The following is an 18,413-nucleotide window of genomic DNA, read 5'->3' on the forward strand; positions in this document are numbered from 1 at the left end:
TTTTTTTTGTTTGTTTTCCCATGCTCACTGAGGATATGATGTGAACCATTCTAACTTATTAAAATACCTTGAAAGTTTTTAAGATACCTTAGCAAAATACAGGGGGTTTGACCCTGAGTTTTGCAAATAGTAAATCAGCTCATCAATACGTTCTTCGCTCACTGTTCACTCTAATGTTCATTCTCTTTCAAAATGAGAATGGTTTGGTTTGTTTTGTTTTGTTTTCTGAAAGAGAAATTCTGACACATCTTAAATCCTAGCTTATTCACTAGACAGTATGATCTCTGTATCTGACCTAGGGAACCAGATAGACAGTAAATATTCATGGAAAGGCACTGTTTCACTTTTTTTTTTCCCCTAAAGCTTAATAAATTCCCAAGCCTAATAACACAAGTTTTGTTTCACTACACAGATCCTGCACTATAACACAGTTAGTCTAGAGGCGTGTAATTTGAAACCTAGAGGCGCATTCATATTGCTACAAATTATTGCCTATCATATGAAGTAGTTGTGGTTATTTTTTTTCTGAGAATTGTAACTTCTTTATTTCACGTTACCTATTTCTTGTGCCTGCTATGCCTCTCCCCACATTTCCATATTTAACTAAATTTACCTTCTTCCCTGAGACCAGCCACTGGCAACAACGTACTCAGTATGTTTTAAATTGAAATGTTTTCTATGAAAATGAAACCCTTTTTCTTTTCCCACTTCAATATTCGTCACTGAGAAAAAGGTTCATTACAAAAGTGGCTGAGGATAAAAACAGACAACCCAAAAGCTCTGAGTATTGAGATTTGTCTATGTTCATCAAGGTAGGGGCTTAGGAATAATTCAGTTCGAACTACAAATCCCTGAGGACTGAATTTGTCCTTTTTCAAGGCTATTTGTCTTCATCTTGAATATTATTTGCTGAATATCATGAAAGAAAAGCATAACTTTAGCTGCAATGTGTACTTGTAGGTTGACTTTTGACGTAGGACACTGACAGAAGAGAAAATTATGGGGTAATAGAAAAGCAAGCTCTTCGAGATGTTAATCAGAATCAGTCTTCCTATTAAATGTTTTCTCCCTCAGGTCTTGACAAGGTGATGGCTTTTGGAGAATGAAGGTTCTCAATATCATGTGTGCACTGTACCAGATGCCATGGCTTCTGTCAGTCAATTGTGAGTTTGCCTTGCTTTCTGCAAACTGTAATAGATTATTATTGTCTACTTCAGAGAAACTTGCTGAATGGACCTTTCTGTTCCTAAGCGTATGTCATCTTCCCGAGATAATTAGATGGTACGTATCCTTTCTGACCTTTGGCTTCTGCTAGCCACCATTCTTTATTGCCACTCAGGTCAGAAAAACGAAGTATCCTAACCTTCTGGTACTCCTCAAGACTGAGTTCCTGATCATTTCTTGCTTGAAATGCATAAACAGCATAGAAGGTCTGAAAAAGGAAAGCCACAAAAAAAAGAAAACAAAACTTGAATTCAGAAATGCAGCCACATCTTACCCTGTCATTGTGTGTTAGCATGAATTCTGTATATATAAATGTGTAATAACGCATCTGAGCCACTATGTAACTGCATGGTCTGTAATTGCTGCACGGAGTACAAAGAACAGGGCCAAAACAAAAAGTAAAACTGAAGGATCTGAGGAATTCTGCATGGGAAGGACCAAACCAGGCTCTGAGGTATCATCAAACAGAGCGCTATGTCGGTAAGATTTTCAGCTCATACCAAGTGTCTATTGTTATCACACCAAGCAGCCTTGGACAAGCCCAAGAATTTACAGCAAGGTTTCCACATAGAGAATCACCTCTCCTAAAGCTCCCACACTTAAATGTGGTGGCTGCTAGGATGGATCCCTCAAGCTGTCTTCTCAGCTGCCAGAGATCCTATCTGCAGCAATCTGATCTGGAGACAGTAAAAACGGGGTACTTCTGTGCCTTGCTGATCAGCTTTGCCCCAGCTGTCTTGTCAAAGTTAAGTGGGAAAATCCACAAACTGATTGCAAAGGGAGAACTCTAGGACATTGTATGTGTGGTGGAGTGATGCAAAGGTGTGTCTTTTGTAAGACAGGGCTATGATTCACAGTTTATCTGTGTATCTTCCTACCTTGTAGCTATTGAAGAAAGCCAGAGAACAGAGAATATCAAATTCCTATGTCGTACTGACAGACTAGTGCACGTCTTTTCCAGTGCAAAAGGAAAGTAAATTATAATCAGTATAACTCTGCATTTGAAATAAGAAAAACAAGAAGACACAATAAGTATTATACTTACTTGCTGATCATCCATATCCTGAAAAGCACCAGTCCCTGTGCCATTAGTTGCTGGACTTTCACAGAAGTGAAGAGATGAGCTGCTGTCACTTTTCTTGTGCCCTGGACTTGTGCTGCTGTCAGAGGAGGGCCGTGAAGAGACAAAGAGGCTGATATTATCAAAATCATCGTCACAGAAGTTGTTCTCTGTTACATCCTTCTGCACTTTGGCTGGATTGTAAGGCCTCAGGAAGGAGGAATACACGTACCCCTTCAGGTCTATATATCAGAATAGAAAGAGAAAAAATGAACAGCAAAATAGAGTCAAACGATTTCAAAACCAACTGTTTTATGCAGCTGTCAGTATGACAGAGGCAAACAGATGGGGCCGAAAATGAAAAGAAATCAATAGCCCAAAGGGAAGCTGTTATTGGGATGTTTGTGCAAAGAACTTACTTCCTGTGTCAACAAGCCATCTGCTCGTACTTCCGAAGGGGTCCTTTTGCTCCACGACAGCCACCAATTCTCCTTCATGCAAATCAATATCGAATTCCTGTGTGGCATTACACTTGCGCTTAGCTTGATACAGCAGTTCTGTGTTGTATGTAGACAGCAGCTTGGACCTGTCAGCTTCTGTTTGGCGTGGGGATTCGAGCTAAAAAGAAGAAAAAATATTCACTAGGAATAATGCTGAAGCCATTTCTAGAACAGCACAGATGCATTAAAAAGAACTAGTGTATACTGCATGTGGCAGCAGACTACTTTCTTACACACAGATCAAGGAGTTAGTTACACAGCTATAGGTACTCAAATCTTCTTTGCATATGCAGCAAGGGCCTGCCCAACTGTTATACCAATAGCTGACTAATAAAGGGCAGATTTCAAAGAAAGAAATATAGGAATATAATGAAATATCTCTTAGCCAGTACTCTGCAAGAGCCTGTGTTCTGTATGTGAACTGTAACTGGTTTAATTGTTTTTACTAACAATGATCTTTGATTTCGTATGTAAAATTGCAAAAAGCATAATAAAAAAATTAGCAGAGGTGTGCTAGGGTCATATAACAACTTGCATGACAAGGCACTAGGCAAAAACTCAGTAGAAACCAAATAGTACAAAATTGCTTTGCTATATAAGGGCAAGGTGCTATTAACTGCTGGAAGCATACTCAGTCAGTGTATGAATCCTCCAGCTTCCTTGGCTTCTCCTGTAAATCTGCAGCTGACTTTATATTGTACTGTAAGCTAGATGCCTGAAAGCTTTGTAAATGTCTGATAAGGTTGAGAACCACAGGCATGCGGATTTCCTGGTGGAGTTTATGTGTCTTCTGCTGTGGGGGTGTATGTGTGGGCATACATGTGTAAACACAAATATAAACAGAACTGCAGCTAAGAATCAGAAAAAGTTCTGAATTCAAAGAATAAGATTTCACTGCAAGAGCATTTAACAAGAGAAATGATCCAGTTTTGCATTTGCAGCGTTGGACTTAACGTGTGCTGAAAGACCTAAGGATAATCAAAGGTGATTTCAAGCAGGTTTTTAAAATAACATGAAGACAGCATCAAAAATCTTGCAAAGCTACCGGTCAATAGAACAGCTTCATTCCAATAACCCAATTCAGATTCCAAATGAAGGGAGCAAGCCCTCTAAGTGGCATAAATATGGATTTGTCTCTAAAGTGATCAAAAGAGGATGATTCATATACAATTCAGATGTATGATACTCACCGGAGAAGGGACAGGTTTCTTTTTTTCAAAGCTCAGTTTTCTTTCAATAAAGGTTGCGCTGCTGTTTTCTTTTACAAAATTCAGCTTGTGAACCTCCTCCATCAACTGATTCTGCACTTCACAGATGCTTGAGGAAGACAGCTGCAAACACAAAGGTGGGTTAGATCTCATGAACAAAATGGTAAGGAGATTTGAGACAGCAGATTTGGTTTAATGGGCTGAACACTAGGAATCACAAAACCTGACAAATTACTGCAATTTCCTGCAGATCCTATAGTGTACTAGGCACAAGGCAGAAAGAAAAGAAAGATCTGTGCTTAAAAAAAAGTTTCCAATGATTACTATTAGAGTTACAAGACATAGAGATTCGAGTTAATCATTAAAAAATATTCTAAACAGCAACAAAAATGTAAATGAACAGCCTTGCATTTATGGTACTGAGCCACCTGCTTTCAGATGCAAATGCACATCTCAGCAGTTACCACAGAGTGGCCAATGTGCTGTAAGGCTTGGAGTACCTTACCCCGCAGCTGTGCGTTTGTGCAACTGTGTGCTGCTACCAGATTAAAGATAGATGGGTAAACTGAAGCTCTGTGGCACTGGGTAAGTGCTTTTGGTCTATGCCTAACCCCAAATGTATTTGCTGACGTAAACAGAAGAAAAAAAAAAAAAAAAAAGGCAATTTTGTAGGAAAAGCACTATAGAAAGCAACGCTTGATGCAATAGTGTGTATTCCAAAGCATGATATGGCCAAATTATAGGGATCCAATTTTTTCATGCAGGAAAAGCCTTCATTTTCCAATTAAACAGTGCAGCTCTATCTTTTGATCCTGACCTTGCTTTCTCAATTTTTCAGCTGCCCTGACTATAAAGTGCTGGGTTCGTCCCTGAGTGGAAAGGGATATTCCAGAAAGGCCTCAGTACAAGGTGTCTCACATGTAGAGGCTTATTGAGATACAGTTACTAGGTTCCGGTTCAGGTGAGTGGATTTGGAGGTGGGGAAGACATTGTCACAGGTGTGTTTCTAAGACAATTCAAGTCTTCCAGGGAAAAATACAACAAAACTGAAACATTGTATAATTTTCACACAAATTAAGAATAATTTCACAGTCTTAAGGTAATGCTCACACTGCAGAGTCAAGTGGGCTGGAGGAACTAATGCACTTCTGTGTTGCTCAGATAGGCATCCTTGCCTTGCTGTGGCTTTGACTACATGAGTGAAATGATTTTAACTTTCTAAAAATGTCAGCATAGATGAAGCTATTCCTTTCTGCCTATTCCTACTGTGCAGGAGCTTCTGCAGCATATTTGGATTCAAAAGCAACTTGTTTTTCATAGAAATGATTTCATCAGATCTCCTAAGCCACTTCTCTGCAGTCATCGGTGAGTGAACTTAGAATTTCTCTTGTCCTGTTTTCTGGGCTGTTCAGGGCAGAGCTCCCTAAAAAACAAGGTTAAATGCTAGAGAGTGCCTCCATTTTGCCTTACTGTCATGTTTTTGCCATTACCTTTGCTACAACACCTGGAGAAGCTGCATTAGGATCATTCTCAGCAAAAAGTTCAGGCTGACAAAACTTAAGCTGCGAACTTAAACTTTGCTGAGCTTGAAAAAAATAAAATAAAATAAAATAAATCCCAAAGCCTGACTGCTTAGCAGAACAAGTAAAATTGGTGTAGCATGTAGGTACGTGTCCTACATATCTCTACCCAAATCACGCAGAAAGTAAAAAGAGACAAAAGAGACATATATGCAGAGCTATGCCTATTTCTAATGTACTTACTGGAACAGGCACCACCACAGAAGAATTTGATTGAAGTGCTGCAGACATAATATTCCTGAGGAGGGTGATGAAGCAATACAGGCAGTTCAACACAATCTTTTTGGCTGCTTGGTTGAATACCTGAAGTTCCTCCACTAGCTGTGCATTTAAAGCCTCATAGTCTTTCTTTGCCAGGTCCAGCTCTTCTCCCGTTGACCTCTGAAGGCAGCTGTTGTAGTCCAACAACTTGTCATAGCGCTTCTGGATGAGCTTCTGTGGGCCTGCAAACAAGGCTTGTAGTGCTGAGAGAGGAATCAAAACAAGCTTGTCCAGTTGAGCCATCTGGAAAGGTAATAAAACAGAACTACATATTATTTCATTCAAACAGTTCTTCAGACCCAGTAACAGGTTAAGCTTGACTGCAGCCTCACAAGCAATCTGTTACTGGCTCTTCACAAAGTACTGCTGTCAGAGGCAGCTTCACACAGGGTCTAGCATGAGTTAGAAATTCCTTCATAACATTGCAAAGGAGGGGTAACAGGTTTGCCCCTTAAAGTCTCTGATAATGGAAATGGTCCCTTGGAGCATGCAGTTGGTGATACTGCCCTTTGTTTTACCACAGAGGAAAAAATGAGGCAAGAGTCAGTGCAGGAATTAACACTGAAGTTGGAGAGTAGGTGAGTGTGCTTTTTAGTGCCTAGCAGTGTTACACTCCAATAAAACTTAGATTTCCAGCCCATGTAAAGTCTAGAGACAATGACATCTTGTTAAATGTCAGTCTTTGTTTTGAATGATATCAAAGGTTTCTTTTTTTTTTCTTTTTTCTTTTGTTTTGTTTTCTTTTTTTTTCCTAGAAATAGCCATAACTCTATTCCTTTTTAAGCAAATACAATCACTTAAGTTGTGCTATGCTTGTTGGTTTTATCTCTCTTAATCAGCAAAACTAGATAACTGGTAAAAAAAATCCTTCTTAGATCTTTCCATTAGCCTCTAATTGTCTCAAAGGCTTAATATTGCACTAAATAACATTTATTTTTGATAGCCATGTGTTCAAATATAGAACAGGCTTTTCTTGAGTAAACCTCATCATCATGTTAAAACACTTGGATGTTTGTGAAATAACTTTTTGGGTTGATTGCGAGAATAAAAGAGCAACCATCCCTCTTCCCCTCTGTAGCACCCCACGGTTGAGGGCACATGCATTTTAGCACCAGAAATGCTCTCCCAAGGCCAAGATGATGTGCACTGGCTAGGTAATTTCCATTTTATTTCCACTTGAAAAACTAGGCTGTGTTTAGTGAAGCAATTTTTGATGTGTTAAGGAAACAATTTTTCCAAACTTTCTGGAAATGAAGAGGCTATTGTGGATTTCTGCCCTAAAATTTTCCCTAAAACATGAGAGGAAGATATTCATTATGGACAAATGCACAAAAGGATAGAAATATCATACTCTGAGCCCAGTGCTGAGATCTCCATCCGTTCAGGAAAACATGCAAATAGCTACTCATTATGCAACATCAGAACAACAGGCTTTTGTTTGTTTGCTTGTTTTAAATATACATAAGATAAAGACTGTTTTAAATCCAAGACACGCAAACAAATAGAAAATAAATAGAAATAAACATGGTTAAAAACAATGTCTACAGTTAAACACTGTAAAAATGTTGCTTTCTTTCTGTAAAGTATGAAGACCTTCAGGCCAGTTGGGTTATGAGTCAATAGGAGTTATGAAGTTTAGTTTTGAGAAAAGTTTTCTATTCCACCTCTTGTGGAATTTCTTCTGCTTTTCTTTGATGGTTCTGAAAAGGGAGGGATGGGGCAGAGAGGGGGAAGGAGCATTTTCCATTCTGGACACATTCATCATTGCAATGATAGAGGTGTTCCTCTTCTTTACTTTATGCACTCATTCATTTTAAAGATATTGAAAAAAAATCTAATTATCACAACTAATTTTTGAGTTTCTTTTTAAATTCTAGAACTTCAAAGGAATGGAAATACACTATCTCACTTCCCTGTCATTATCTGGGAGGATGTGGTCTGTCAAAAATCCTTTTGGTTTTTGGCAGATGCTGTTTTCATTTTTTTGGAAAGGCATTTTAGTCAGCACAGACCTAGGAAGGCTAAGAAAACCTCCACCTCTGAATTTTTCCAGCCTGAGTTGTTTGAAGAGACATTTTATTCTGTCTTAGTAGATACAGGCATTAGAGTTCCTTTAGGCACTGAAAGCCAGAGAATATGTGAAAAATGTTACAGTTTATTAGGTGATGTTTTCTTTTTTAATTTTTATTGTCTATATCCAGATTGTTCAACTTTTCTCTATATGGTAACTTACTTGAAAAAGTAATAAAATTGAGATTTTCATGGATCTATGATTCCAGGAGCTAATAATAATTCATGACTATAACAAAGATTGCAAAAGTCACTGTGAAACTCTGAGTATTGGTAACAAAACTACTAAAAGCGGAGATCTGCTGCTCTTGTCTGAAGCTCAGAAGAAACATGCAAATTTAGCACAAAGATTTTAGCTTCAACACAGGAATTTAGCTTAAGAAGTCTTCTCTAGCTCTTTCAGGGAAACACAATGTATTTGAACTGAATTTTATCTGATTTCCTATAGAAACTCAAAAAAAAAAAAAAAAAAAAAAAAAAAAACTCATCTATCTTTCCTAATGTATTCCTAAGGCTTTTTTTTTTCTCTCTCTTTTCTGTCTTGAGTCTGTCTCGCATACACTTGTTCTCTCACAGTTATCTGTGTGACATTGGGTGTTGCATAAACTTACAAGGTCTTCACAGAGATTTGCAGTATTGTTTAGTTTTTTTGAGTGGTTCTTGACTTCATCTTCTTTGTCTTGTAAGACTTCCTGAAGCCCAGTTATATTCTGTGCAGCGAGATGTATGGAATCCTAAATGAGAAGATGGTAGTAAGATGAAAATACATTACGATTTGTTTTAACGTGCTGCATTCACTCATGCAGATACTGCAATAATATTGATGGAATCAGAAATATTTTCTATCTTGCATATCTATTTGTTTTTCTTCTGTGCAGCTTCCACCCATTGTGGGATTGTTTACTGTAAAAATATTTTCCTGTGTTTTGCCTATTTTCAGTGCAAACTATTGAAGAATAAAGTTGTTAATATTCAACTGAAAAAAACTGTGCCCCAGTCTAATGCAAGTCCCACTGGAAGTTAACTACTTCTCAACAAGACACCAGCTCAAGCACCATGCACTCTGAAAGGCCTGTTTGGAGGACCAAGTAGGACTACAGTGTGTTACACTTACAGTGAATTTTAATCTTAATGAAGTGTGCATCTGTTTGGATAAGGAACTGTCAACACCATTACAAGCAACAACTTTTGTCGACTGAGCTCACAGCCCTTCCCCTGTTTGCTGAACCAAACAAGGTGTGTTTGCGATAAGCTCTGGCCAGCTGGCTATTGATCTTGCCTACCTCTCAAACAAACTCCAGGTCCTGCTTGGGCACACATACACCTTGTGGCTTCTACAAAGTTGACAAGTTGCCCACAAGAGGGAAAAAGATAGTAAGTTACCAGCCAACCCACATCTTCCAAGGGGTAGATTAAAGCAAAAACATGTACAGCACTTGAACTCTGTCCATCTAATGCTAACCCTCAACACCACCCAGCAAGAGAATTAAGGAAGGAGTCCTTATGTCCAAAACACATATTTTAGGACATTTTAATTCATGTGGCTGCAACTCATTTCTGCCATTGTTTATGACAACTAGTTGGTGCTCCACTGCAGGATTTGTATGTGATATACATGATGGCTTTGCACAGTGACTGAAAGTAGTAACTGTGCTACCAGACCGCACTTTCTTTACTGCACTATACCCACGGGATTCCACAGAGCCTGGTTCCTAATTATGTGAGGCAAAAAAAGGCAGAAAAATGGGCTTCATAACTTCTTTGCCCAGTAATGTAGCAGAAGCACAGCTGATTTATTTAATAGTGTGATGTAGAAAAGCCTGCTTATAAATAATTTGGTGTTGCCTAACCAGAGCAGAAATGTCTGCTAAACTGGTTATGGACGTGGTTTGTGGCCACAGATTTCATAAAGGCATGTACCCACCTGTAGATGTTGTGAGGAGGATGAAATGTTCTTCACACACAATTTCACAGTTTTCTCTAAACTTCGAAACAGCTTTTCTTCCCTATTAAAGGTTTGATCTTTCACCTAAAATAGATATTTCCACTGTTATTTTGGAGTCTGGCTAATTAAAGAAGTGCCTAGGGCTCTGCTGGAAAAATCCCAAACCTTCCCTGAACTCCTCCCTTTGAAAGCAGAACAGATTGGACCCTAATTCTCCCAATCTCCAATTTTAATCCAAGAAAAGTCAAAGACACTGGGCAATATGACAGATTTTAATTTTTGCCAAACCAAATGGAAGCAAACAGTTGCTTTATTATAAGCACATCTACATGTATCAATAAAACTCAATACAAAAATTTTTTTGTATATTGTTGCTCCATTTGGGGGAACAATGGTGATTATAGTTTTATGTCACAGCATTATTTCCCTGCGTGCTCATTCGGGTGGGTAATGGCGAGATTTCTCCCAGGCAGGCTGTAGGTGGAGCTGTTAGCTCTAGAGCCACGCCAGCTCTTCAGCTTGTAACCTCAGCAGCTGGAAATGAGCTTCTTTACTTTTCTTATGCTGCCTGAAAATACATTTATTTCTGCCTACTTTTTAGTTAAGGAATTTGAGAAATCTCAAGTCTGTTTTTCAGGAGGGTTGCTGTAAGGGTCACAGCATTTTTCAGAGATGTGAATTTAAGACTTTCTTTACTTAAGCAGAAGAGAGGGCTGGCTGAATCTTTAACACATATCTCCTTATTCTAAATTCTCAAATATTTTGAGGTTAATTAAAAAAAAAAAAAAGGCACCTAAAAAAACACACCTTCTCTTAATCAAGTTTAATTCCATAGTTTTCTTTGATTGTATAGCCTTGTCAGCGTTCTACTCTGCCATGGGATTTGATGGGAAAACCAGTGAAAATACAAAAATTTCCATTGTGCAAATCAAAAAGCAGAAAAAAATAAATGTGGGTAGTTTGCGTCAGAGAAAGGGGGAAACCAATGATAAAAAACAAAACAGGAAAAAAACGGCACAAATCTTGTAAAGTCACATCTAGAAAGGCAAGTGACCTTGCCACGATCAGCTATCTCATGTAGTGAGGTGAACCAGATACCATTTTCAAGGTCAGTTATAATTGATTTTCTGTGAGATTTAGACTGAAGCTTTTCTGAATGTGTTTATCCTGGTAGGTTTTGAATCACAACCTTGAAACTGTGAAAGAGCATTTTGGTTTTGGCCACCCAACCCCCATTGGATTTATCCCAGAGTTCTTTGCCTCTGGTAATTTTAATGGTTACAGATACTTATGCATGTGGAGGCAAAAGCCGTGGCCTTTACTAATCAGGAGTATTACTCATCTTCCTTGCAGGACTCAGGAGCTGAATGTTAGGTGCAGAGTAAAACGGCCAGAACTTGTTCACAAAACCAACAATAAGGATTGCCAATTTATCCACAAAGAGCTGATCAGAGGGTGATTTTCACAAAACTACCAGTCACTTCCTCTCTGCTAAAGATCAGAAGTTTGAGAAACTTAGACAAAAGAGGAAAAGGTAGAGAATACATTATGTTATTTTCTGTTTCAATCACAAAGATCTTTCCTGTCTTATGTGACACTCAGAAAATTACTTTATAAATGATGCAGGAAAAAAGCAACACCACAAACTGTATTTCCAAAATGTCTTTAAAAATGCCCAGTGCAAAAGCAGAACTGAAGCTGTCAATGCAAATATGCAGTTGGATGAGTAAGTACCTGAGGTTCTCCCCCCGTCAGTATTTTCAGATGGCTGGTGACCCTCTTGGATTTCTTGCTAATGGAGTGAATATTCAGTCGGGAAAACTTTTCTTTAAGGGTTTCATCATCATCATTCCTCTTATACTTCAGCACTGCAGACAGAGAATTTCATGACACTAATAGTCTGTATTCACAGGGCTTTTCACAGGGATGGGGATACAAATATGAAACCATTTGAGACCAGACACTTTGATGTCACTTGCTGTAATCTTGTGTGAAAATGATGAAAACCTTGTTATCAATGCTAGCCGTGAGAAGAGTGAAGTTAAGGCTTCAGCATGGCAAGTCTATAAGAAATAGTGCTATCACAGCGTCTTAATTATTATCAGTGTTTGCAACTGCATAACTGATGATGAACATGGATATGACATGAATTCTTTCATCATTTTCATGTTTCCGGAGTCTGCATCCTTTGTCAGATAACATAGCTGCTGAGGACAAGTGACATTAAAGCATCTGTTACTATCTTGAAGCCCAATGTACTAGACAAGTTAAGTATAAACTTCCAAAACTGTTGTGGCAATATGACTGGAGCTGAAACCTCTCTTGTAACTGCTAGCCCAAACCTACAGACAGAAGAATTTACTGTGCCTTGTTCTTACCTAAATCTTTCCTCCTTTTAAGTTCATTGATGTTCACATTAATGTTTTTCATAGCAAAAAGGGCCTCTTGTAGAGCCTTGTAGTCAGGGTGAGAAGCAGGAGTTGAATTCAGGAGTTCACAGAGTAACAAGGGATATTTCATCACCCGTTGTACTGGTTTGATCATCAGGGATCCCATATCCATTAGATTTGGCTTTCCTCTATAATTTATACCAAGAAAAAGTCACATAAGGAGAAACTCCTTGAAGACAAAAAAAAAAATCATATTATTTCTGTCTAGTCATTGAAGCTGCTGCCTTTTATATCCTTCAGTTGAGCTTTCAACTACAGAAAATATCAAAACCAGAGCAATGCTTTGCACTGAGTCATAGAAGTGCAATCACCACTTAAGTCAAAAAATAAGATACATCTGTCAGGGAACATGGGCCGTTGTAAATGAAACCATGCTCTCGCCCCCTCAGTGAGAAATATACACCAGGTCTGAGTTTTCTGTATTTTCAGCAACTTGCCAGACTATTGCTTAGACATTACCTCTGAAACTGGCCCACTCAGTCTGAGGGGCACGTATGGTACAACTTGCACACCACAACACCCAAGAAGGGAGATGTAGGTGGAAGAGCAAATAACAGGAAGTTTGAGAAATTCATGTGACTGAAGCTATTACATCCTCCTCTGGGCCTTCAGCCTTAAAATTGCAACATCTCCATGTTGTGAGTAAACGGGATGCCCTTTCACTGCTCCATCCCTTCTCACAACACCTCTCAACTTGCCAGTGCAAGCTTTGCCATCCTTTACCTGCTATTTTTCTGAGCTGGCTTCCAGTAGGCGACATCGCATGATGCCTGAGCCTCCAGGTACCGGGGTACCAGATCTGGTCTGGGGGAACACTGAACACACAGGGCATTCACATAGATTCGGTCCGGCCTGCTGGAAGTCAGCAGAACAGGCAGCTGCCCCAGGTGGCAGAAGGATGTGGGGAGCAAGGTCGCAGCTTCCAGCACGGGCACAGGGCTGGCACAGGGCACTGCTGGTGCTGCCGTGAACTGCCCCTGCCTCACAGACCCCCACCTTGAAACCATGAGTGAGCAGTTGGTGACAGCGTTAAGGACAGTAAAGCAGAGCAGGCTTTCCATCTGCATGCCCAAAAATGCTGTCTTGGAAGGAAAAAGGTTGTCTGACAGTAACTGTGCAAGAGGTAATGCTAGGGGAAGAAGGATTTCCGAATATGGGAAGATGGAATATTACAACGTAGAAGGAAAGTATTAAAAACAGGGAACATCCACTTGGTATTGCAGGCTGACATCTATTGTTTTGTGCAGCAGAAAAAGTAAAAGAGAAAAAAAAAAAAAAAAAAAAAAAGCTTTCTTCCCACTTTTATATGTATAAAATGTACAACAGGCAATCCTTACTGCTGACTAATTAACAAACAATTTGAATGCCTTTGAGAAGAGACATCTGCATATTTAAACCATCTCTCTTGCACAGGCATTATCTGAGAAAAGTTCTGCATGAAAAAAAAAATTAACAGTAGATGCCTTTTAAAGCTTCTTGATGTCCCCAAACCTTCTCATCATTTCAATCCCCCTCATTTCCCCTCTATCCTACATTAAATATATAGAGCTATTTTGCCATCTTTCAGCTTCTGGCAGCAATAAGGAGAAAAAAAATCTTAAATTGTTATTGTTTTCTCTGAAAAGCCCCATGAATGCAAATCTATAAAAGCTGTCTCATGAATGGAAAAATCTTCAAGTGTCTTCTCTTTATACAGTTGCACTTTGGACAGCTGCCCAAGTGATAAACAGCCCTCTGTTTGCGTATCTGCATGACACAGTCTAGCAATATGGTTTGAGAGATAGTAGGTTTGTTATAAGATAATGACTCCCTGGGGCACGAAGTGCCACAAAGTTCGACTCGTCTAATTCTCCCCAGCAAGATTATCTGATGATCACCTCTCTCCCTGGATGAGCCCCGTTAACAATGTCCCTGTTAGTATGCACCCAGCAGCCAGGCAGGACATGGCCTTGCCACACAACTGAAGCAGGCTTGTGACATCCATTGTGTAGAAAATTAAGTTGATAATTCATTTGCAATGCTGCTTCAGCCTCTCCCCCATCTTATCATGAATTTAGCAAGTACTCTGGGTTGTCAGTAGCTGCTCTAATCTCATCGCAAATTATCACCATAGCTCTGCAGTAAATGCAGCTGGCTTCACTGCAGTGAGTTTCACAGCGTGCCCTGCCTCCCTCCTCACAACAAAGCAAACTCACAAACACAGAAAGACTGCCACCGCTTTAAAAAATACATGGTGGTGAGCTATGCAAAGAGAGGTGATTCAGGATTTATTTTCACATGCTCTCAGTGTCTTGCAGGTAGGTCCAGTGGTGAACATGATAGCCAGTACGGTATCACAGGGCTGAGGACAGTGTTGTATTTGGCTTGGCAGTTCTGAATTTGTGTGCATGCATCATGGGCCGCAGCATGTCTTAAAGACTTGGGCTTTATGATTTACAGTGTGAGAGCTAATCTTAGTACAAAACGTGCAGGGCAAATAATGCACTCTACTGTAAGGCTTTCATACAAACCCAGGGAATTCACTGAGGCCGCACAGTTGTTAATCCAAGCAGAATTCAGCCCATCTAGTTGATAGCAAAGGGCAGCATTGTCTGTTATGTATGTAATTGTTTTCTTGATCATGCTTGAATGAAAAGCTATCTAGGAGATGGTTTGGGGTTAGTTACACCGTGCTTTCCAGTTCACCATTAAGCAGATTTTCAGGTGTAGTCCTGCCCAAGGGCTGCTGTAACTCCACAACTTCTATGCTGAATTGCAGGAAGTGGCATTTCTGAGTGCCCTGCCCTTCAGAGGGAAACACAAGGTAGCCAGCATCGCTCCTTGTGCGGCTTTACAAGAGCCAGTTTCAACTCAGCAAGTGGGTTGTAAACTGTGGTCCGCTAGAAACTGTTCAAAGTAGAAAACTGGACGTTAATTTCTAATAGAGTTATTAGAGCAACCAGTCTTGCGTTATTTCAACATGCATTGCTCTCTCACATGATCTTATTGTTACTCTCCGGGTATGTTGTGTTCCTCTTAAAAACCCACTCCTTTTGAGAAAGGATTACAGAACATCCTTTATCAAAACCAAATGGAGGAAAACTATTTCAAATCATAGAATAAATCTTGAAAAGCCCAATTTAGGATTTCAATATGCAAATCCTTCAAAGTCTATTTTACACTGACTTTATTTATGATGTCTGACTGACTGTCAAATTCTCTGACTTTACAGATGCTCCTCTCCTACCTGTATAAAGCATGCCTGCTCCTCTTTTCTCTCTTAACATTTTGGTCTAGGTTGTAATCATTTTCTTTAGTTTAGCTAACACCTTCTCTGACCTCTCCCTGCAGGTAAATTCAGGAGTTGTTGCATTTCAATGATCCTGACCTGCTGTATGTCCAAAACTGCGGAAGTGATAAACACTACCTTAAGCTTTTCAAAGATGTCACATTAAGCATAGAAGTCCCTTAACCATGAGGTTTCAGAGGCTGGGTGAGTGTTCTGGCAAAGTGTTGCCATGGGCTTGTTCTTTTTTGATGACCCTCCAGCCACTGCCAGAGGGAAGTTCTGGAGAAAGACAGATTTCTTACATATTTAGGGCTACCAAAGGTGTCACCACCTTAGGAATAGCTTTACCTGTGAGCCTAGTGTGTGTTGAGCAGCTCCGCAGGGGCCTAATGCAGAATGATTTAAGGGTGTTTGGATTTTTATATTTTACATTAAGTTGTTGTCAAGCATTCTTGAGGACCTTGGAGCTCTCTAAGACATTTATTAGACAACAAGGTGATAATAAAGGGCTCTGAATGAGTTGGCAACCAAATTAAGTAGCTTCATCAACCACAAGTTTTGAAAAATAGTGCAAAGCTGGTTCAGTAGTAATTAGAAAACCAGACAGGCTTAGAGAAATTAAAACTGAGAGTCTTTATCACACATGCCCTATAGAAATCTATACATTATATGGAAACAGGTTTGTTTCCTTAAAATTTCCACATGTACAGTTTTAAGCATAAGATATATAAAAGGTATTTTCAAGATTATTTTACATAGAAAAAAGATACAGTACTTACTCTTCCTCGTACATCTTTCTGCAAAAGAAAAGAAACCAAAACATATATTAGCTTCCTCTTAAAAGGATTTATAGAGATCACGGGCCAGATTCTCAGATACACTTCAGTGACACAGAGCAGCTGTAACTGGCCAGTTAACTTAGGTTTATGGCTGCTGTGTGTCAGCAGAACTGCACAAAACAGCCAGAGGGTAACAATGAATCTGGCCCTATATCTTTTTGAAAGGACAGCCCCAAATGAAAAAGGACTGTCAGAAACCTGGCTTTAGCTGTAAAGCCCAGTCGTCTTCTCCTAAAAGTGCTAGAGAAGGAAGTTTGGGTCACTGTGCTAGTAACAGTAAGTATCATCAAGTCCTTAATACAAGAAGCAAAAGTAAGCATGTTATTCTTACGCTTTAAATACATCCCTGTCTACTTTCTTTAAGTAAAAACATATTTCTAAATGCAAAAGAATACATTTTAGCCTTTTAGGATAGAGAATCAATGGCATTATTCTATTTTTTGGGAGGCTACATATCAACCGAAACCTCTTGAGAGTAGAATAATGTTGATATATATACTGAAAGCAGCAGGGACATACAATTGTAGTTCGGAAATATGTGAACATGCACATAGAATATTTTCCTTCTGGTACGACTGAACTTCAAGAAGTTCACCCCAACGTAAGGAAACTTCATCTCTGCATTAGGCTTTTCTGATATTGAGCGCTGACATCACATCATCAGCCACTGCTTTCTGCCTGCCTGCACTCCTATCTCCTCACCCACCAGTGGCTAACTGAGCATCTGGAAGCTGCCGCTTTCATCACTTCTGCACCATCAGCTCTTTGAGTGCTCATGACATCCCTCTGCCCCCGTAATAGTTGACCAAACTACTTCAGACTGAAAGCAGAGCAGGGAGTTGCCAGCATCCTTTCATTTTTACCAGCTGCATTTCTTTGGCTAAGCTAGCAAACAACATCCCCGTTTTGCATAAGCGCTGCTTAAACATGGGATTCTACAGAATTTGGATTTGCACATGTCTCCAAGGCAGACACCTACATTCTGGGATGGAATTTCTCCTCTGCAGTCAACAGGAGGAGTAGGAATCTAAGCATGGCTAATTAAATCTGATTTGTCTGTACAGATGTGCAGAGTGCTACTTTCAAATTACTCCTGATATAGAAGTCATTTTTTGCATGGCAGATATTACTCAGCTGAGGAACAGAAGCCTCTAGTTAGACTTTTAAAATGTTTTAAAGTGTAACAATATTCTTCCAAGGAAAAAAAAATATTTAAGAAGTAAACATTTTTCAAAAATAGCAGTCACTGCCCCCCATGTATCTTATGTCTCACATCAGAAGACAGTCTGCAACTTATTTGGTAAAAATGCTGCATAGTTTTCTTCCTAGGACAAGTCCTCTCTAATAAGAAGTAAGAAGGTTTAGGTGACAACAGCTGCACATCTGAGTGTGCGCTTTCAGGTCTTTGTGTTTGAATTAGCAGCAGTCCCCAGCCACTGGAGCAAAGCACAACGTAGTATACATGCAGTTGTGTTTTTTTCATTGGTTCCTGTTTAAAGGCTACTCAGGAAAGAACAAGACAAAACAAGGCTTCATTGTGAGGAAGGTGTTGTCACTTCCTGCTACCAAAGGCTACAATGGTTCAGCATAAAATATCCTTTTTCTTCACAAATCCCAGCTGTGATGATGGAACAGGAGCTTCTCTTACTGCCTCTGGAATTCAAGTGGCAACTTCCACCCCAGCACATACATGGACACTATCTTTTTTCTTTATTTCCTTCCATATCCTCTTGCCTCAGCAGTAGGGATGAGTGAATGACAGTAACAACTTCTCTTGATTAGCCGGAAAAGAATATTGTAGAAGTCAGCAACTAAAACACCCCCTTAGGGGATGTTACCTGGCCATCTGTTAGCCTGAAAGCCTGAGTTTATATGAAAATCTATTTCTTTCAGCTTCCAGTGTGGTTAAAGCCTCAGTACCCTGCACATATACTTTGCTATCTATTTAATAACTGGACATGTTGCTCAAAGTAAGCCTTATTTTCAGTATAAACTGTTTTCAAAGGAA

General features: G+C 39.5%; 1 protein-coding gene across 1 annotated transcript in view; it reads right to left on the reverse strand.

Annotated features, from left to right (window-relative positions):
• Positions 1 to 965: 965 nt before the first annotated feature.
• The window catches only part of ARHGEF38 (Rho guanine nucleotide exchange factor 38), a 34,618-nt gene continuing 17,170 nt past the window's right edge, over positions 966 to 18,413 (reverse strand). Inside the window, exons 5-14 of the mRNA XM_035324977.1 lie at positions 16,346 to 16,363; positions 12,227 to 12,426; positions 11,583 to 11,716; positions 9,828 to 9,932; positions 8,515 to 8,637; positions 5,756 to 6,076; positions 3,975 to 4,115; positions 2,704 to 2,902; positions 2,270 to 2,526; positions 966 to 1,432 (exon numbers count right to left, since the gene is read on the reverse strand). Of these exons, the coding sequence (XP_035180868.1) occupies positions 1,247 to 1,432; positions 2,270 to 2,526; positions 2,704 to 2,902; positions 3,975 to 4,115; positions 5,756 to 6,076; positions 8,515 to 8,637; positions 9,828 to 9,932; positions 11,583 to 11,716; positions 12,227 to 12,426; positions 16,346 to 16,363 (1,684 nt within the window). The 3' untranslated portion in view covers positions 966 to 1,246. The remainder of the gene's footprint in view (positions 1,433 to 2,269; positions 2,527 to 2,703; positions 2,903 to 3,974; positions 4,116 to 5,755; positions 6,077 to 8,514; positions 8,638 to 9,827; positions 9,933 to 11,582; positions 11,717 to 12,226; positions 12,427 to 16,345; positions 16,364 to 18,413) is intronic.

Source organism: Oxyura jamaicensis, chromosome 4 (assembly GCF_011077185.1).
Source record: "Oxyura jamaicensis isolate SHBP4307 breed ruddy duck chromosome 4, BPBGC_Ojam_1.0, whole genome shotgun sequence".
Taxonomy (NCBI): domain Eukaryota; kingdom Metazoa; phylum Chordata; class Aves; order Anseriformes; family Anatidae; genus Oxyura; species Oxyura jamaicensis.